At 59.8% G+C, this 20,161-nt stretch overlaps 3 protein-coding genes across 3 annotated transcripts in view; 2 read left to right on the plus strand and 1 right to left on the minus strand.

Annotated features, from left to right (window-relative positions):
- Positions 1-1,467, plus strand: part of FBN3 (fibrillin 3) — a 76,670-nt gene extending 75,203 nt beyond the window's left edge. Inside the window, exon 65 of the mRNA XM_039733381.1 lies at positions 631-1,467. Within this exon, the coding sequence (XP_039589315.1) occupies positions 631-1,005 (375 nt within the window). The 3' untranslated portion in view covers positions 1,006-1,467. The remainder of the gene's footprint in view (positions 1-630) is intronic.
- Positions 1,468-3,665: 2,198 nt separating this feature from the next.
- CTXN1 (cortexin 1) lies at positions 3,666-20,161 on the minus strand. Its single transcript, XM_039695483.1, has 3 exons — positions 20,024-20,161; positions 5,621-5,705; positions 3,666-4,930 (listed from the first exon to the last, which is right to left on the minus strand). Exon 3 carries the CDS (start codon positions 4,783-4,785, stop codon positions 4,531-4,533), a length of 255 nt encoding a protein of 84 aa, XP_039551417.1. The 5' UTR covers positions 4,786-4,930; positions 5,621-5,705; positions 20,024-20,161; the 3' UTR covers positions 3,666-4,530.
- LOC120513371 (basic proline-rich protein-like) overlaps positions 18,172-20,161 on the plus strand; it is a 4,063-nt gene continuing 2,073 nt past the window's right edge. The window contains exon 1 of the mRNA XM_039732745.1: positions 18,172-20,159. Within this exon, the coding sequence (XP_039588679.1) occupies positions 18,941-20,159 (1,219 nt within the window). The 5' untranslated portion in view covers positions 18,172-18,940. The remainder of the gene's footprint in view (positions 20,160-20,161) is intronic.

Genomic DNA, 20,161 nt, shown 5'->3' on the forward strand with positions numbered 1-20,161 from the left:
ATAGATAGATATAGTTCATATGTTTATAGATATAGCTCTCTATTAGTTATGTATATATAGATATAGATGTAGTTAATCTGTTTATAGATATAGTTCTATGTTAGTTATATATATATATAGATAGATATAGTTATCTGTTTATAGATCTAGTTCTTTGGAGTGTACTACTCATAGGTCACCCATAGTGTGAAAAAGGATTCCTAAGGGCCAATCAGGTCTTAATTCCACCACTGTTTCTGTAAGAACTGTATAAGATTTCTACAAGAACTGTATAAGATTTCTACAAGAACTATATGAGATTTCTATAACAACTGTGAGATTTCTACAAGAACTGTATAAGATTTCGACAAGAACTGTATGAGATTTCTATAACTGTATAAGATTTCTACAAGAACTGTAGGTTTCTAACAACAAAGAGTCTTTTCACACCTGCTGACGATGGGGTCTCTGCACCGCCTTTGGCTGTCCCCTGAATCCCTCGGGTGACCCCTGCATCCCTTGGGTGACCCCTGAATCCCTCGGGTGATCCCTGAATCCCTCGGGTGACCCCTGAATCCCTTGGGTGACACCTGAATCCCTCGGGTGACCCCTGAATCCCTCGGGTGACCCCTGAATCCCTTTCCCCAGCAGGAGCAGCCCGTGAACCTGGCCAGCATGGACGTGGAGGCGCCGCTGTCCATGACCCTGAACCTGTCGGAGCTGGCGCACAAGGAGCACATCCTGGAGCTGCTGCCGGCCCTGGAGCCGCTGGAGAACCGCGTGCGCTACGCCATCGCCCAGGGCAACGAGGAGGGGCTCTTCCGCATCCACCACAAGGAGGGGCTCAGCTTCCTGCACCTGGGCCGCAAGAAAATCCTGCCGGGCACCTACCTGCTGGAGATCGTCAGCGTGGCCCTGCCCCGCCGGCGGGAACTGCACAAACTCGAGGCCAGCAACCACCTCGACTACTTGGCGGGGGAGCTGGGCCAGGCGCTGAGGATGAAGCTGCAGCTCCAGCTCTACTAAAGCCACCAGAGACCCCCCCAGTCCCACCCGACAGCGCAGCCCTGCCCCTCGCCACCCGCCCCGCCAGCAACGGGCTCCTCTCCTGCCACCGCCACCGCCAGCGCTGGGACAGCGCGGGGAGTGTCCTGGGATGAGCATCCAGCCATGGGGAATGTCCTGGGATCAGCACCCAGGCATGGGGAATGTCCTGGGATGAGCACCCAGCATGGGGAATGTCCTGGGATCAGCCACGGGAATGTCCTGGGATCAGCCACGGGAATGTCCTGGGATCAGCCACGGGGAATATCCCAGTGGGGTCAGCACCTCTGGGGACGATGCTCTGCTCTGGGGGTCTCTGCAGCCCCTCCTGCCTCTCCCAGCTGATCCCTGCGGGGCCATTCCCTGGGTGAATCCTTTGCAGCTCTCCACCAGCCCTGGCTCATTCCCGGGATAAAGGTGCTCATTCCCGGGACAAAAAGTGCCCATTCCTGGTATAAATGGTGCTCACTCCCGGGAAAAAAAGGTGTTCATTCCCAGGATAAAAGATGCTCATTCATGGGATAAAGATGCTCATTCCCGGGATAAAAGTGCTCGTTCCCGGGATAAATGGTGCTCATTCCTGGGGTAAAAGATGCTCATTCCCAGGACAAAAAGTGTCCATTCCCGGGATAAAGATGCTCTTTCCCAGGACAAAAAATGCCCATTCCTGGGATAAAAGATGCCAATTCCCGGGATAAAGGTGCTCATTCCTGGGATAAAGGTGCTCATTCCTGGGGTAAAAGATGCTCATTCCCAGGACAAAAAGTGTCCATTCCCGGGATAAAGATGCTCTTTCCCAGGACAAAAAATGCCCATTCCTGGGATAAAAGGTGCTCATTCCCGGGATAAAGGTGCCCATTCCCGGGATAAAGGTGCTCATTCCCGGGATAAAACGTGCTCATTCCCGGGATAAAGGTGCTCGTTCCCGCGGAGCTGCCTCCTGGGTGCTGGTTCCTGGCCAGCGTTCTGCACTGTATCCATCCACCCTCCCATATTTATGGCAAACCACCAAAGGAATGCTGGCTCGGTGCTGTCAGGAGTGCATTTTCCTGTAGCTTTCCATGTTTTTGGAGGGGTGGGAATTCCTCTGGGGTGGGGGATGTGTGTGTTTACTGTATCGGGGCTCCAGGCAAACTTGAAAACTCTTCAAAGCAGCTCCAGACTCTGGATTTTACAAGAGTCCCTGAGCTTGTGACAGGATGGGTAATAATAATAATAAATTAGCAGAGCTGGGTTTGTGTGCGTGTGTTGAGCCAAAGTCCCAAAGCTCAGTTTCCTCTCCTCCTCTCTGGTGTGGTGTTTTGGTTTGTTTTCTGGGTTTTTCTTTTTGTTTTTGTTTTTTTGTTTTGTTTTTTTTTATTATTATTTTATTTTTTAATTTGTTTTATATTGACATTTCTTGCTGGTTGGTTTTTTGGGGGGGAAGTGTTGAAACCCCAAACCTGTGCCCCTTGTCCCGCACAGAGAGGTGGCTCTTTGTGGAATTCCTTTTTTGTATCAGAAGCAACGGCAACAATAAAATTATTTTGGGTTAAGTGGGGCTGTGTCTTTGTGTGGGCACAGGCTGGGCCCATCCAGCTCCATCCTGGAGCTTCCTTGGAGACAGAACCGGGATTGCCCAGCCTGGAGAAGGCTCCGGGGGGAGCTCAGAGCCTGGAGGGGCTCCAGGAGAGCTGGGGACAGGGATGGAGGGACAGGACACGGGGAATGGGGGAATTTGGGTGGGGATTGGGAGGGAATTCCAGGCTGGGCTGGAATTCCAGAGCCGCTGGGGCTGGCAGTGCCCAGGCCAGGCTGGGGCACCGGGAGGGGACCCTGGCATGGCAGGGCTGGCACCGGGGGCGCCTGGCAGGGCTGGGGCCGGTGCGGTCCGGCCCGGACGCTCCCTCCAGGCTGATGTTCCCGGATCTTGGAAGCAGACGGAGCCCGGTGCCAGCAGAGGGCGGGCGGGACTGCGGCACCGGGAGGGAGGAAGAGGGGACAGCACCGGGCAGGGGGGACAGAACCGGAGAGAGGGGACAGAACCGGGAGAGAGGGGACAGAACCGGGACAGGGAGAGGGGACAGAACCGGGAATGAGGGGACAGAACCGGGAGAGGGGACAGAACCGGGCAGGGGACAGAACAGGGAGAGAGGGGACAGCACCGGGAGAGGGGACAGAACCGGAGAGAGGGGACAGCACCGGGGGAGAGGGGACAGCACCGGGAATGAGGGGACAGAACCGGGAGAGAGGGGACAGAACCGGGAGAGAGGGGACAGCACCGGGAATGAGGGGACAGGACCGGGAGAGAGGGGACAGCACCGGGAATGAGGGGACAGAACCGGGCAGGGAGAGGGGACAGAACCGGGCAGGGGGGACAGAACCGGGGGAGAGGGGACAGCACCAGGCAGGGGCAAACAGGAGCTCGGCCAGCCGGAAAATGTCCTGGGACAGTTCCGTGCGTGCGAGGGAATCTGTGCGACAGCACCGGGCAGGGGCAAACAGGAGCTCGGCCAGCCGGAAAATGTCCTGGGACAGCTCCGTGCGTGCGAGGGAATCTGTGCTGGACCGTGCCGGGACAGGAGGTGGCCGGGCTGGGTCCCCAGGACTTGGGGAGGGTCTGTTCCCCCCCCGGACGCGTCACAGAGCGAGCAGGAGCCGGCTGGGGTCGGCACGGTGCTGCTTTATTTCCATGGAGGGGGGGCGAGCTTCTCCCCCTCCCCAGCCCCAAATCCCTTGGCAGGAGCCCAGCATGGCCTCTGGCAGCCCCGGGGACACCTGCAGCCCCCCGCTCGCCCCCCGGCACTTCCAGAGCCCCGGAGAGCCAGGGAAGGGCCGGGCACCCCAGCAGGGATGCTCGGGGCAGCTGCCAGGGCCGTGCTGGCCCAGGAGCCTCCCCCGGGTGTTTTGGGGACCCCTGACCCGTCCTGGTGTCCCCAGGACCGCCCCTGGCTGCATTGTCACCAGCTGGGCAGGGACAGGGGGGCTGCACGGGGGGGTCTCCACCCTCCCCTCCCGTTTGGGGGGCTGGGGAGTGGCACAGACGAGGAACAAAGCCAGCACTGGGGGCCGGTGCCGAGAAACCCCTGACGGACACAGCTCAGCTACAGGACACACAGACACGCACTGGACCACGGGGGCACTGCCGGGGGGCACGGGGGGGGCAGGAGGGGTCGAAGCTCGGGCCTGGCACCGGGCAGAGCCCAGCGCAGGGGCCCCGCGGGCCGAGGGCAGGTCCCGCCATGCCCCGTCCCGTCCCCTCCGCCGTGCCCGGGGGCACGAGGGGCAGCGGGGCCCGCGCCGAGCCCGAGCCCCCTCCAGCCCCCAGCGTCCCCCAGCGTCCCGCGGGCTGCCAAGAGAGCTGAAAAGTGCTTAGAAAAGAGAGAAACCCCTAGAAAACCTCCCCGGGGCCGGAGCCCCCGCCTCGCCCCCCTGCCCGGAGCATCCCTGCGGGGAACACCGCGGGGCGAGGGGGAGCCGGGGCCGGGGCCAGCGCGGGGAGGGGACCCGGGCCCACCCGGGCTCCCCTCACACCAGGGCGTAGTCGAACTGGCCCCTCTCCAAGCCCTCCTTGTGGTCCGTCCAGGAGGAGGCGGGCATGCGGCTGTAGGGGTCCAGCAGGATGCGGAAGCAGCGCACCATCAGCATCACCAAGAACACCAGGAGGAAGATGACGAAGGCAAAGACAGTTTTCTGCTCGGCATCCATGCCCGCGGCGCCGGCGGGGTGCTCCACCAGGGACGGCGAGAGCAGTTCATAATCCATGGTGGATGCATCATTCATGGCAGAGGCCGGGGGCTCCAGGGCACGGCGAGCTCGGGTGCCCCGGGGCAGCCAACTTCAGCCTCCCGCTGTGCCCAGGCGCCTGGAAAAGCGCCTATTCCATGGGCAACCCCTCGGGATGGGCTCCTGGGCGAGCCCAGAACTCCTGGGGGGAAAACAGAGGCCGTGAGGGAGCAGGGATGGGGTACGGGCATGGAGAGGTGGTGAGGGAGGGGAATTGGGTGTGGGGGAAGCAGGGATGGTGAGGGAGGGGAATTGGGTGTGGGGGATGAAGAGATGGTGAAGGAGGAGGAATTGGGTGTGGGGGAAGCAGGGATGGTGAGGGAGGAGAAATTGGGTGTGGGGGAAGAAGAGATGGTGAAGGAGGAAGAATTGGGTGTGGGGGAAGCAGGGATGGTGAGGGAGGAGGAGTTGGACATGGAAAAACAGATGGTGAAGGAGAAGGAATGGGATGTGGGGATGGCTGGGGAGGAGGAACCAGCCCTGGGATACAGCAACAGGCCCAGGGAGCTGCTCGGGGAGTTCTGGATTTCCTGGCAAGCTCAGGAAGGAGCTCGTGAGGGCTCAAGGCAGGGGTGGGCAGCTCCAGGCTGCTCCTCTGACCATGAATCCCCAGCAATCCCTGGAGAGGCCCAGGCTGGTGCTGAGGGACCCCTTGGAAGCCCAAATCCCAGGGGATCCCCACCAAAAAGGACACAGGGGCTGCTCAGGGGGGCCTGGAGCTGCCCCAGGATGGGCTCAGCAAGGACAGGGGGGCTCATTCCTGCTGGGGACTCGTGTCCAGCTGCTGCTTCCCCGGGTTTGGAGCAGGTTCCCGAGGGAATGGGGCACCCACCTGGCTGCAGCCGCGTGGGGACAGGAGCAGGGCCAGGCTGTGCCCACACAGCCCCGTCAGCGCGCTGGGCTCCGGCTCTGCGGGGCTTTGGGAGGGACAGAGAGAACAGGGACAGGGTTAAAAGGGCTGTGGCCACTGCGGGGAGCACAGCAGCACATCCCGGGACACCGCTGCAGCTCCCTGGAATATCCACAGCAACCTCCCTGGAATATCCACACCAACCTCCCTGGAATATCCTCATTTCCACTCCCAAATCTCCCACACCAAAGTCCCTGGAATATCCACATCAATATCCATGGAATATCCACATCAACCTCCCTGGAATATCCACACCAACCTCCCTGGAATATCCACATCAATATCCATGGAATATCCACATCAACCTCCCTGGAATATCCACATCAACCTCCCTGGAATATCCACATCAACCTCCCTGGAATATCCACACCAAAGTCTCTGGAATATTCACATCAACCTCCCTGGAATATCCACATCTATATCCCTGCAATATCCACACCAACATTCCTGGGAGAACATCCATGACAACCTCCCTGGGAAAACATCCACGTCATCCTCCCTGGGAGAACATTGACACCACCCCCTCAGGAGAACATCCACACCAGCATCCCTGCAACATCCACATCAATATCCATGGAATACCCACATAAATATCCCTGGAACATCCACACCATCATCCCTGCAACATCCACATCAATATCCATGGAATACCCACATAAATATCCCTGGAACATCCACACCATCATCCCTGCAACATCCACATCAATATCCATGGAATACCCACATAAATATCCCTGGAACATCCACACCAGCATCCCTGCAACATCACACCAATATCCCTGGAGTATCCACACCATCCCCCCTGGAATATCCACCCAAAAATCCTCTTGCAGCATCCTGCAGCCTGAATTCAGGCTCCAGAAAATTCAGGCTCCAGGGAAAAAACCCCAGAATCTCCTTGGGAGAGCTCAGGAGCATCCCCTGCCCTCCCTGACAGCGATATCCAATATCCAATATCCAATACCCAATACCCAATATCCAAAATCCAAAACCCAGTATCCAAAATCCAATACCCAATACCCAATATTCAATACCCAATACCCAATATCCAATATCCAATATTCAATATCCAGTATCCAATAAATATCCAATACCCAATATCCAATATCTAATATCCAATACCCAATGTCCAATACCCAATATCCAATACCCAATATCCAATACTCAATATTCAATATCCAATACCCAATATCCATGGGGAAGGGCAAGGCAGAGCAATCCCAAGGCCACCACTGACCCGTCCCCAGGTGCCACATCCGCAAGATCCTAAATCCCCCCGGGAATGGGGATTCCACCCCTTTCCATGGAGGAATTCCTCCAATTTCCTAACGCCAGCCTAAACCTCCCTTTATGCTTCCCCGTGGACATGTTGGGTTTTAAAATTCCCCTTTGTGGTGCTCAGCAATAAATCCTGGAGATGCCCGACAGGCTCAGGTCCCAAATCCAGGGAGGATCAGGCACAGTCAGGAGAAAAGAGAGAAATTCCTGCTAATTGCTAACCCTGGTATTATTAATTTATATATTAATAATACATACTATATCTTTCTGTCATTTATATATTATTTATCCTGAAAATAAAGGATTTCTTCCCTTTTGGGATGTGTTGCCTTTTCATCACTGGAGGTTCCCAGAGCTGCTGGACCCTGGAAGGAACAAGGCCAGGCTGGAGCAGCCTAGGGTGGGAGAATTGGGTGGAATTGGGTGGAATTGGGTGGAATTGGACAAGCTTGAGCCCTTCCAGCCCATGCCATGGCTCTGTGCTCTGGATTTCCTGGGAATTTGGAGCAGAGCCCCTCGAAGGAGGCTGCTGTTATTTCAGGAGCAGCTGATGGAGTTTTATTAAGATTTTATTCCTGTTCCCTTAGTAACTCAAAAGACACAGGCGAGGAAATTGCTTAATAGGGACAGAGCTCACAAAGGAACAGGATCACTGTCAACAATTCCAGGAGGCTGTGCCCAGGTTTTTCTGGGAATGAGGCACGAATTAAATGTTAATTTGGGAACGGCGAATATCTAATGAGATGCTTATTACGAACAAAGGAGGGAGGCAGCAGGGAGCCAGGCAGGATCTGGGTGAGATCCAGGTGGGATGGAGGGCAGGATCAAGGTGGAAAGATCTTAAAACCCATCCAGAGCCACCCCTGGCACCTTCCAGCTGCTCCAAGCCCCAACCTTGGGCATCTCCAGGGATGGGGCAGCCAGAGCTGCTCAGGAATTCCACCCCAGCCCCTCCCCACCCTCATTTCCACTCCCAAATCTCCCCTCTTTTCCCTCAAAGCCATTCCCCCACCCTCATCTTGCTCAGAAGCATTGCAAAATCTCCCTGGAGCGTTTTTTTTTTCCTGGGATTTTTGGTGCCTGAGCTACTCAAAGGTGGGGAAAGGCTTCACTGGCAGGGCCATGGGGGTCCCTCCCTCCTTCCCTTCACCTCCTGGTGTCCCAGCGTGTCCCAGTGTGTCCCAGCCGTGTCCCAGCGTGTCCCAGCCGTGTCCCAGCGTGTCCCAGTGTGTCCCAGCGTGTCCCAGCCGTGTCCAGAGGGACAGAGGGACAGAGGCAGCTCCGTGCCCCTCTGGACACCCCGGTGCTCCCCCCGGAGCTCCTGGAATCCCTGCATTGCCTTTTTCAGTAAATGCTGCTGCTGGGATGGGGCCTGGCTGCCTCTGGAGCACATCCAGGGCTCTGCCAGGGAAAACTGAATTTCCAGCAGGATCCAAGCCCGGGGCACGGAGCTGGCCCCAGCCCCGGGGGTTTGTGCCCCAGTCAAAGCAGGGTGTGAGCTCCTGGAGAGCACAGGGCTGCTCCCCCGTTTTGTGGGGTTGGGACAATCCTGATTTTATCCTGATTTTATCCTGATTTTATCCTGATTCTATCCTGATTCTATCCTGATTTTATCCTGATTCTATCCTGATTCTATCCTGATTCTATCCTGATTTTATTCTTATTTTATCCTGATCTTATCCTGATTCTATCCTGATTCTATCCTGATTCTATCCTGATTTTATCCTGATTCTATCCTGATTTCATCCCTGTTTAGCTGTGTTTATCCCTGAAATCTGCTCCTGCCTGTGGCTGCCCCAAGGGCTTCTCCTCTGCCCTGTCCCGGGACCAGCAGGACTACAGTTGTCCCCATGCCAGGAATCCACTGGGATCACTGGGATCCACTGGGATCCAGCCCCCCTTCCCAGCTTCCCTGTTTTTCCCTGCCAGAGCCAGACCCTTCTTCCCACCCCTGGACGTGCCCAGGGAGGATCCTGAGCCTTGTCAGCATTCCCGGGATGTCCGGAGTCCCCTCTCATCCCAAACCATTCCCGGGATGTCCGGAGTCCCCTCTGGTCCCAAAGCTGCTCCCAGGCTCTCCCCCAGCCGGGGCATTCCCTGCTGGAGCAGCCCGTGGATGCCGGGGGGGCTCCAGCCCCTCTCCCCGGCTGGAATCCGGCCTGGATCCAGCGGTGTGGGGCAGACGGAGCCTGGATCCAGGGAGATCCGAGAGGATCAGCCCCACGGAGCGTCTGGGATGTCCCATCCCGTCCAGGAGCAGCCCCGGGGGAGGCTCAGCCCAGCCCCAGCCCAGCCCCAGCCCAGCAGGGACGCATTTCCCCAAATCCCAGCTCTGAGACCCCTGACCCCGCCAAGGACCCTCCTCCCAACCCCATCCAAGGCTGCTCCCACCCCAAATCCCTCCCCACCCTCCTGGGCAGCGCGGCTGGAGCATTCCCCGGCTGCCAGCCCCGAGCCCACCCAGCAGTGCGGGCTGGGGGTCCCGGGCCGCCGGCTCAGCCCCCCGGGATGCGGTACCTGCCTGCCCCGGGCTCCCGGCTCCATCCCCGGCCATCCCCGGGCCCCGCTCGCTGCCGCCCGAGCGGGTTCCTATGGCGATGCGGAATCGATTAGAATAAAAGGTGGAGCGCAGCAATCGGAGCCGGAGAAGTTTCCTGAGGCGCCTGCCCGGGAAAGCCAGACCGGGGGAGTGCTCGGGCTCCGGGCTGAGCTGCGCCCCCGCCCCGGCTCCGCTTCCCTGGGCTCCCAAAAACCCCCTCTGATCCCGCGGGGAGCTCCTGCATCCCAAAAATCTGTTCTCACTCCTGGGAAGCTCCTGCATCCCAAAAAATCTGCTCTGACTCCTGGGAAGCTCCTGCAGCCCTGTGATCCCAAAAAAACCCCTCTCATCCTCTGGGAAGCACCTGCACCCCAAAATCCTCCCCTCTGATCCCGGGAAGCTCCTGCAGCCCTGTGATCCCAAAAAAACCCCTCTCATCCTCTGGGAAGCACCTGCACCCCAAAATCCTCCCCTCTGATCCCCAGGGAGCTCCTGCATCCCAAAATCCTCCCCTCTGATCCCGGGAAGCTCCTGCAGCCCCGTCCCCCCGGGGTCCAGGACTGTTCCGGGCTGTCCGTGTCTGTCCAGGGGTCTCCAGCATTCCCAGGCAGGCACAGCCCCCCCTGTCCGTGGCACTCGGGCCAGGATCAGCCTCAGGGACACGCCGGGGTCACGGCTGGCAGCACCCGGGCACCTTCCTGCAGGGAAAATTCCTCGGAAATATTTGGAAACAGCCTCGTGCTTTCCTGCTCCGCCAGGCTCGGTTCTGAGGGAGCTGGGGGTTCTGGGAGGTGCCCACGGGGAGTTTTGCACACTCCAGCAGTGCAGGGAACGCTCGGTGCCCGGGGCACAGGGCAGCCTCAGCAGGGGCAAATTGAAATGGCTTTGCTCGTATGGATGGACAGTTCCTGAAGGTCTCCTTCCCACCTGCTCCTGAAGAGCCACTGGAGCCTGGTGTGGCTGCCCTGGCAGTTCCCAGAGTTCCTCTGGAGAAATCCATCCTCTGTCCCTGTCCCCAAAGCCCAAATGTGGCCAAAGGTCCCTCAGTGCTTCCCTCTCCAACCATCCATCAATCCATGGATCCATCCATCCATCCATCATCCATCATCCTCCATCCATCCATCATCCTCCATCCATCCCTGGCAGTGCCCAAGGCCAGCCTGGACAGGGTTTGGAGCACCCTTGGACATGGATGGGACTGGAGGATCTTTGAGGTCCCTCCCACCCCAAGCCATTCTGGGATTTGTTGCTTTAATTCAAGTTTCATTTCAAGATTTTAGTCCCAAAATTCCTCTGCCTCTCCCGAAGCCCTTGATGAAGGATAAAGTCCTTGATAAAGAGGGATGAAGTCCTTGATAAAGAGGGATGAAGTCCTTGATAAAGAGGGATGAAGTCCGTGTGGGAATCGCTGTGTGGAGCTTCCCACTCTGCCCTCTCTCCTTGGAAAGCTCTCAGAGCTGGAGGAGATCCTTGTGCTGAGGAGTTGTTCCTCCTACAACACAAAAAGCGGGGACAGAGGTGCCCTGAGGCACAGGGATTCAGGAATATTCAGGAATTCTGGCACGCAGGAATATCAATCCCAGCCCTGCCTCAGAGCTGGGATTTGGAGCTGAGGCCTCGGGGGGATCTGGGATTTGGGGGATGCTGAAGAAATTCCAGGTGGAGGCAGGAAAGGAGCTGCTTCCTGCTGGAAAATGAAATGAGGTTCAGCCTTTGCATTGTCCCACACTCAGCCCTGCAGGGTGGGCAGAGGAAAATCCGAGTGTTCTCTAACCTGAGCTCCCTTCCCTACGGAATGCCAGAAAGGATCTGAGCCCTTTTTTGTGCTGACAAAGGGATCTGTGGAAGCTGCAGAGGCTGCTCTGGGTACAGCCCTGTGGCACCGAGTGACTGTTCCTGCTTGGAGGACAATCCCACACTTGGCTGCTCCAGTTCCAGGCAAAAAACATTGCCCGTGGCTGGGGGAAAGCCATTTGTGAAATAAAATCACCTTCTTGGGAGCCTGGGTGGCTGCAGGAGGAGAAATCCCTCCATGGAAAGGGTGGACAGGCTCGGAACAGGCTGGATTCCCACTCCTGCAGGGGTTCAAGCCACGGGGATGTGGCACTTGGGGACAGGGGTGGCCCTGGCAGTGATGGGATGGTTGGGCACGATGGTCTTGGAGGCTTTATCCAGCTCCATGATTATTCTGGGTGACACCAAAGCCCTCCCAGAACCCCTGGCACTGGTGGGGCTCCCTCCCACCCCTCCTGGGCAGCACTGAGGGGGACCCAGTGCCCCTTGCCCAGGGCTGAGGCCTCGATCCCAACATTTCCTGGTGACACAGAGGGAAGGGACTGTCCTGTCCTGTCCTGTCGTGTCCTTTCCAGGCTCCCCTGCTCAAGCAGAGAATTCCAGCTCGCTGCCCCTTCCCGAGCCAAGCCCAGCCTGCAGAGCTCTCCTGGCCAGGTGAGGGATGTTTCACACCTGAGCTGTTCCCTGATTGCGGCAGGGCTGGGAGCTCTCTCTGCACAGAATCCCGGCCCCTGCAGCCTCCCTGAACCCCCGGGGACAGGGCACCAGGGCAGTCGTGGTCCTTTGGGTGCTCAAAGGGGAAAAGAGGAAAAGGAAATTGCTGGAGCAGGAATTTCCAGGGTCAGGCAAACACAGGGAGGAAACCCCAGTTCCCAGGGAGCCCTGACAGGAACCCAGGGGAACCCAGGACTGTGGACAATCCCAACCAAATTCTGACAGTTTTCCATCAAAACCAGCCTTTCCTGGCCGAGCCAGAGAGGTTCGTGACCCCAAAAACGGCAGTGACAGGGGGTCAGTCCTGCCTGGCTGGGCAGGGGACAGGGAGCTCTGGGGACACGGTGACACCAGCAGGGTCCAGGCCCCTGCAGCCACCCCGGGAGAGGCTTCAGCAGCTCCAGAGCCACAAAATTCCCTGATCCCCCTTTCCTTGCCATGCATCAACAACAGGAAATTCCCAGACCCTGTCCCCTCCTGCTCTGGTCCCGTCACCCCAGCCCTGCTCCAGAGCCCAGGGAGGAGCATCCCAAGCTCCAAAATGGATTTTGATGCCAGACAGGTGACCCAGAGGCCACAAATTGTGTTGCCACTCCCAGTGGGACACATCAATCTGCTCCATAACTCCTGCAGAGCATCTCTGGATAACGAGGAGCATCCCCTGGGCCGGCTCTTCCTGAAAGAATTTGTCACCGTCCATAAATTGCTGGGAGATTTATTCCTGCCAGCCCTAAAACTGCACACAAAGTAATGGGATTTGTCCAAAGCCTTTAACAGGCTGTTCCCCTTGATTTAAAGGCTGTTGAAGTGTCTTTATTTTCTTAGCACATTATTAATTCACATTCTGGCTCCGAGATGCCTCCAGAGCCGGCGATTTGGGAATCAGAGCAGGAAAGGGCAGGGAAGGGCTTAGGCAGCAAAAAAGCAGCTCAGGGTAACTCCAGGCTGGGAATAAGCAAAGGTTATCCGTGCCTGGAGTTCTGCACGACACAGCCACGCTCAGAGCTCCCAGGGCTCTGCACAAAAATATGGAAATGATTCCCAGTCCCCACTTTAGGAATTGCAATCCCAGTCCGAGGCTGGGGCAGCATTCCCTGAGGATCTGGGAAATGTCAGCTCCAGCCCCTCCAGGGGGTTTCCAGCTCCCCCAGGGCCCTGCCCTGCCCGTGCGCCGTTTATGGGATGGAATATTTATAAATACAGCCCCACATTCCTTTATCCAAAGGCCCAAATCCAGCCCCAAAAGCACCCGGACATTCCAAACTCCACCCAAGGCCATGAGCAGCGGGAGAGCCGGGGAAGGGGACAGGGATCAAACCCAGGAGTTTCCCACGGGCAGCCCCTGCTGCCTCACTTTGTGTTAATTTGCATTTTTCCCGGTCTTTGTGAGTCATTAAAAGAGGATGGGGCAGCACGAGGCTTCCCTCAGCACAAATCCAGGCAGAAGTTTACAGGAATTCAGCCTGGAAAACAGGGAGGGCGTTTCTGCTGTGTGCAAACAACCCCAGAAATGCTGAGTAATTCCTGGAGCATGGGAAGCAATCATTACTTTTAATTACCAATTAAATGACTCGGTAATTTCTTGCATTCAAGCAGCAATGGAACGGCAAACAATGCCAGGCAAATCGGGTCTTTAGCATTTAATTACCGGGCTCTGCCATGAATTATTGAGCAAATGGGCAAAGACTCAGCTCCGAGGAACTCCGGTGCTGCAATTAAAGGGTTTTTAATCATCCCTGGGTCGGAGGCGCTGTTTGGAGCCGCCCTCCACGTGCACCCACACCCAGAGCAGCGACCGAGGCTCTGTGTGCATCACGGAGCTGAATTCCCAAAATAATCCGGGCTGGAAACGCACGAGAGCGGGATCGCCCATCCCAGCCTGTCCAGCTCTGCTCCTGTCACAGAATTCCGGACTGGGTTGGGTTGGGGGGACCTTGAATCCCACCCAGTGCCACCCCTGGGTGCTCCCAACCCCATAAAACCCAGACGGGGAAGGCAGCAGAGGCTGAGCAGAGAGAGCATCCCAAATCCACACCTGGGCTTGGAAAGGTCGGGGTCTGCCCCCGGAAAGGTCCAGGCAGGGGTTGGGGCCGGGACTGACCCCGCAGAGCTCTCCAGGCGGGATCCCTGGAGGGAAGGATCCCATCCTCTCCAGCCCGGCCCCGCCGGCTCCTGCCAAGCGTGGGGAGCAGCAGGAGCAGCCAGGGAGAGGCAGGGCTGGAGGGGCCAGCCCGGCCCGAGCTCTCCCTGCCCTGGAATATGCCAAGTGCTCCCCTGCCCAGCATCCCCACGTAAATCCAAGGAAAAATGGGCAAATGGATTTCCCAGGGCCAGCAGGGCTGGAGTGACCCCTCTGTCCTGGGAATTCTCTGGAATTATTCGGCCCCTCCACCCCAGCCAGTTCAGAGGCAAATGGGAGCAGGAGAGGGAGGTGAGGAGGGAAAGCAAAGCCTCGCTGGATTGGATCCATGTCCTTCCCAAAAGCACGACAAGTGTCCCAGCCTCTCTCCCTGGGGAGCGATTTGACCTGGAGAACGTCCCTGCATCCCTGATTCCTTCCATCCCTGATTTTTTCCATCCCTGCATCTGCAATTCCTTCCATCCCTCATTCCTCCCATCCCTGCATCCCTGATTCCTTCCATCCCTGATTTTTCCATCCCTGCATCCGCAATTCCTTCCATCCCTCATTCCTTCCATCCTTGCATCCCTGATTCCTTCCATCCCTGCATCCCTCATTCCTTCCATCCCTGCATCCCTGATTCCTTCCATCCCTGAATCCCTCATTCCCTCCATCCATAATTCCTTCCATCCCTGCATCCCTGTCATTCACTCCATCCATCCATCCATCCATCCATCCATCCATCCATCCATCCATCCATCCCTGCATCCCTGATTCCTTCCATCCCTGCATCCCTCATTCCCTCCATCCCTTCCATCGCTGCATCCCTCCATCCCCGATTCCTTCCTTCCTTCCATCCCTCCATCCTTCCATCCCTCCAGGCTTTGCAGGACCGAGCAGGAGCCCTGAGCAGCTGAGGGACCACCAGCAGCACCCCCGGAGCAGAGCTGCTGCTCCTCCTCCTCCTCCTCCTGCTGCTGCTGTCCTCCCCCGCAGTGCCAGAGCCGCTCCGTCACCGAGATGAGCTGATAAAAATGCAGATCGATGGCAGGGCCAGGGCTCAGCTCCCGGAAATCGATGCCGTTCCCATGCTGAGAACTCCCAGTGATTTTATCCACCCTCGGGAGGCTCGGGGCTGCAGGGAGCCGGGGGATCCCATCGCTGCTTCCCTCAGGAGGGTCCTGAGCAAACCTGGCCACGGCTCCCAGCTTCTGGAGCAAACCAGGCAGGGAAAGGAACTGGGAGCTGCTGGGGGATCAAAGGGGCTGCCCTGAACTTCCTGAGGCTCCCCAGCTGCAGACTCTGCTCCAGGGATGTGCTGAGGGATGGACACGATTTGGGAAACAAGGAATGGCCACAGATCCCAGCAGGTCCTGGATCTCAGCAGGGTTCAGATCCCAGCAGGGTCCAAATCCCAGCAGGGTCCAGATCCCAGCAGGTCCCTCCAGCCCATCCCCATCTCTCAGATCACCCCAAGGTTCCTCCGTGGCTCCCCCAGGCCCAGGAATGTCTGGGCTGGTTGGGGTGAGTGGCACACACGGGACAGGGCAGGAGGGAAGGAGCATCCCCAGCACCAGACCCCAAATCCTCTCATCCCCCTGCTGGAACCCTCCCTGCTCCCCCCGTGCCAGGCAGGGACAGACAGGGGGACAGGATTGTCCCTCTGCAGCTGGGACCCCCCGTCCTGCCCGGGATCCGAGTCCCCCCCTCCTGCTCTGGGCTGCAGCTCCAGAGCCCGGCCCTGTGCCAGGATCCAGCCTGGTCCCGCCTGTCCCCGCCCGTGCCAGGACACTCTGTGCCACGCCAGTGCCAAGCTCTCTCCATCACTGCCTGCTTGTCTCGCTGCCATGCCCCGGTGGAGAGAGGCATTCCTGGAAGCACCTTGGCAGCCGGGCCGGGCCGGGATCCTGCTCGGGGCCGGCGTCTGCCCCGAGCCTGGCAGGACAGCAGGTCCCCTGGGGACAAGGTTCCCTCCCTGCTGCTCTCAGGGAACGCTCCCGACGCCCCTGTCCTGCACAGCTCTGGAGAATCCATGTGTTCACTCCATGCCCTGGCCCTGGCAGCAGCTCCAGGTCCAGCCCCCTCATTTCTGGAGGAGATTTGGGCACATCCCGGGCGCTCCTGGCCTGGAAAGAAGAGGAGCCCATGGATGGAGCAGCTCCGTGGGGTCCAGCAGAGAGCAGCTGCTCCTTCCTGGGACACAGAGCATCCCCAGCTCTGCCCTTCCCTGCAGCCCATCCCCATCCCTGCTGGAACGTGGGGAATCCAGGGAGAAGGGAGTGCCGGGCTCCATCCAGGGGTTCCCCCATCCCACAGCCCCGGGGAAGCCTCAGCAGCTGCTGGGACTCGTGGCCCAGCCCCAGCAGCAGCTCAGGTCTGGATCCCAGTGGCTCACATCTGGATCCCAGTGGCTCACATCTGGATCCCAGTGGCTCACATCTGGATCCCAGTGGCTCACATCTGGATCCCAGCGTGGGATGCTCCGGGCAGGGATGAAGGAGTGGAAGGAGAGCATTACAAAACACCAGCCCTCGGAGCAGGGAGGGGAATTTGGCCGGCACCGCTCGCCCTCCCAGGCCTTAATCCCTTCGTTAGCACAGGCACACTTAGAGACCAACTCCCAGCCCTGCAATGCAGAGGGGCTGCGGGAGATCCCGGGAATTCAGGCACCGGAGTCTCCGGCCTGAGGAGCCCTGAGGGGCCCTTCCCACCCCGGGCAGCTCCGTGGGGCTGATCCAGGGATTTTCCAGGGATTTTCCAGCTGAATTCCATGAGCTGGCCCCGGCTCTCCCAGCCCAGAGGATCCCTCATCCCCCCGGGCTGGGCCGGCCAGCAGCCCCAGGGCAGTGGGGACAGCGAGGCTGGGATGGCAAAGCCACCTCTGCTCACACGGGGACAGCACCACGGGAGCTGTGGGATCGTGGAATGGGGTCAGGGACACCTCCCACTATCCCAGACTGCTCCAGGCCCCATCCAGCCCGGCCTCCAGGCCCATTCCAGGCTGGAAGAGCATCCAGCAGCTCCTGCCCTGCCTCTCTGGGAGCTCCCAGGAGTTTGCTCCTCTCCATGACCCCAAAGCTGCTGCTCCCCTGTGGGCTCAGGGCTCTCTGCTCCAAACCATTCCCAAGGACTGGGGAATCCCAGCAGAAGCCTAATGTGCTTCCAAGAAAGGCTTGGATTCCAAAAATCCTCCCTGAGGAGGCTCTGCCTGGATGGTTGGGATGTGGAGACCCAGTGGGCACCAAGGTCTGACAGGCCAGGAAGGGAAGGGCACACAAAGGGCTTGGGAGGGTGTTAAATTCCAGGGGCACACGAGGGTTTGGGAGGATGTTAAATTCCAGGAGCACACGAGGGCTTGGGAGGGTGTTAAATTCCAGGGGCACACGAGGGTTTGGGAGGATGTTAAATTCCAGGAGCACACGAGGGCTTGGGAGGGTGTTAAATTCCATGGGCACAGCTGTGCTGCCCGACCCTGGCAGCTTCCCTGGCTCCAGCTCTGCACCTCAGGCACGTCCCAGCTTCCCAGCAGCATCTGCCCTTCCCACACCACGAATCCCTCAGCAGGGTGGCTGTGGAAGGGTCTGGTGGGTCCCTCCCCCGGGGGGCTCCAGACAGAGCCAACGCCAGGCACGGCTGGAATGGGAATGGGAATGGGCGGGTTCTGTCCCACCAGCCAGGCACAACTGGGCTCAGCAATTCCAGACCCACTCCAGATCCCTCTTTTGGGTGCCCACAGCTCTTCCCTGCAGGTTCCAGCTCCTTCTCCCAGACACAGCCTCCTGCTCCCCTCTGAATCCCAGTTTCCATCCCTGGAGCGCTCCCATCCTGCAATTCCCTCCCCGGTCATTCCTTTAATCCCGGGTTTAGCGCCCCGCCCTGGGCTGCAGCCGCAGCCTGGTGGCCCTAAAGTTCCCTTCGGGAGCTCGGCTCCATCCTTGGACCTTGGGGGAACGCTCGGGGGCAGCGCGGCTCCGGCGCTTCCCTCCCGGGAGCAGCGGCTCCCAAAGCTCGGCTCGGGATTTACCGGCACTGGGCAGTTCCAGCGAGCTCCCGAGGGTGTCACCCGCTGCTGTCACCCGCTGCTGTCACCCGCTGCTGTCACCCGCTGCTGTCACCGTGTCAGCGCCGGGGGAGGCGCGGGGCTCACGAACCGCGGCTGCCGCTCCCGGCTCCGGCTTTTCCGGCAGCCGCCCACGGCCCTGCTGCTGCCCCAGCCCCCGGCCGGCCTGGCAGGGCTGGGCACGGCCCGCTCCGTCCCGCTGAGCCCCGGGAACGCTGCCCCGGCCCCGGGGAGAGGCGCGGGGGCAGCGGGAGCCGCCCGGCCGGGGCCACCGGCAACAGGTGATGGGGACAGCAGGCGCTGCTGGTGGCCCTGGAGCCGTGCCAGGTTATGGAATCAGGGAATTGTTTACCTTGGAAAGGTCTCCCGAGATGGTCGAGCCCGTTCCCAGCACTGCCCAGGCCAGCACTGAGCCCTGTCCCCAAGTGCCACATGCGCAGGGTCTGAAATGCCTGCGGGGATGGGGACGCCCCCAGTGCCACTGTGCCAGTGCCTGGGCACCTTTTCTGTGGAGAAATTCTCCCAATATCCAACCTCAGCCCTGCCGGCCCAGCCTGAGGCCCTGTGCTCGTGCCCAGCTGTATTTCCCGGGAGGATTTGCAGCCCGGGGACTCCACCCGTGCGGATTTCAGGGATGATCCCACCTCTGTCCCTTCCCCTCCTGCCACAGGAACCGTGGGGAGAGACCCCGGACACGCTCCCAGGGCTGCTCAGGGAAAACCAGAGCCTCACCCGAGGATGTGGGCACTGCCAGGAGCGGCGGGGGCTGCGCTGCCACAGCAACCGGGCACATCCTGCTCCCACCGCGTCCCTCGGCCGGGAAAGCCATCCCCGGCTCCTGTGCCACGCACAGCCCTGCCCGGCCACCGCGGAGCCACCGCGGGGCAGCACCGGCGTCCCCTCGGCTCTGGGACACCTCCCTGCCCGCTGACAGCAGCTGGGAGGAGGCAGCACCCCGGGAATGGCACGGAGGAGGGGATGGCAGCGGGACATGGGGGCCCCAAAACGCCGCCGATCCCACAGCTGGCACCGCTGGAGCTTCATCTCATGTGCAACACGAGGCTCTGCAGCAAAAACTGCCTCCGGCGAGCTCAGAGAGCCCGAATTCCCTCCGCCACTCCCCGGCGCTCCCGGAGAGCTCCCGCAGCTCTTCCCGAGGGGCCGGGAGTGAAACGGCCCCGGCTGCTCCAAGGGGCAGCTCCGCGCCTCTGCCCCTCGTGCCGGGGTTCTGCGGGACCCCCCGAGCCCCCGCACAGACCCCCAGCCCCAGCAGGGACCCAGCGGCTCCGTTTCATCCCAAAGTTTCCCGAAGCCGCCGGGTGGGGACCCCCAAATCCCCCCAGCGCTCGGGGGCTCCTGCAGCCGCGCCTTTGCTCCCCGACAGCAGAACCCCAAAGGCAGCGGCTTTGCAGCAGCTGCGGGAATTCCTTGTTTTCCACTTCTTCTTCTTCTTCCCAAAATGCCCATCCCAGATTTTATCCAACAGAGATATTCCGCCCAAAATTCCCCTTTTTTCCCCTCTCCCCCCCAACCCCAGGCGGTCGCAGACCCCCGGGCGCACCCCGACCCCGGGGACACCGAACCTCTCCGGGCCCCCCAGCCTCGCAGGGAGCCCACACGGGGCCGGGGACCGCCGGCACCGGGAACGGCACCGGGAACGGCCCCGGGAGCGGCCCCGGGAGCGGCCCCGGGAGCGGAGTCCCCCCGCATCCCGCACCGCCCCTGCGGAGCCGCGGCCGGGCGGTGCCCGGTGCAGCCCCGGGGCTCCGCCAGCAAACTTTCCCGGTTCCCCCCGGTTCCCCCCGGTTCCTCGGCGCTCACCTGCGCTCCGGGCGGCGGGCGGGGGCCGCGCCCGCCCCGGCGCTCCCCGAGCCCATCCGGACCGGCCCCGCCGCCGCTCCACGGCGCAGCCTTCCCGGCCGGGGAGCGGAGCGGAGCCGGCGCTTGCGGGGCCGGGGT

This window comes from Passer montanus, unplaced genomic scaffold (genome assembly GCF_014805655.1).
Source record: "Passer montanus isolate IOZ18808 unplaced genomic scaffold, ASM1480565v1 scaffold112, whole genome shotgun sequence".
NCBI lineage: Eukaryota > Metazoa > Chordata > Aves > Passeriformes > Passeridae > Passer > Passer montanus.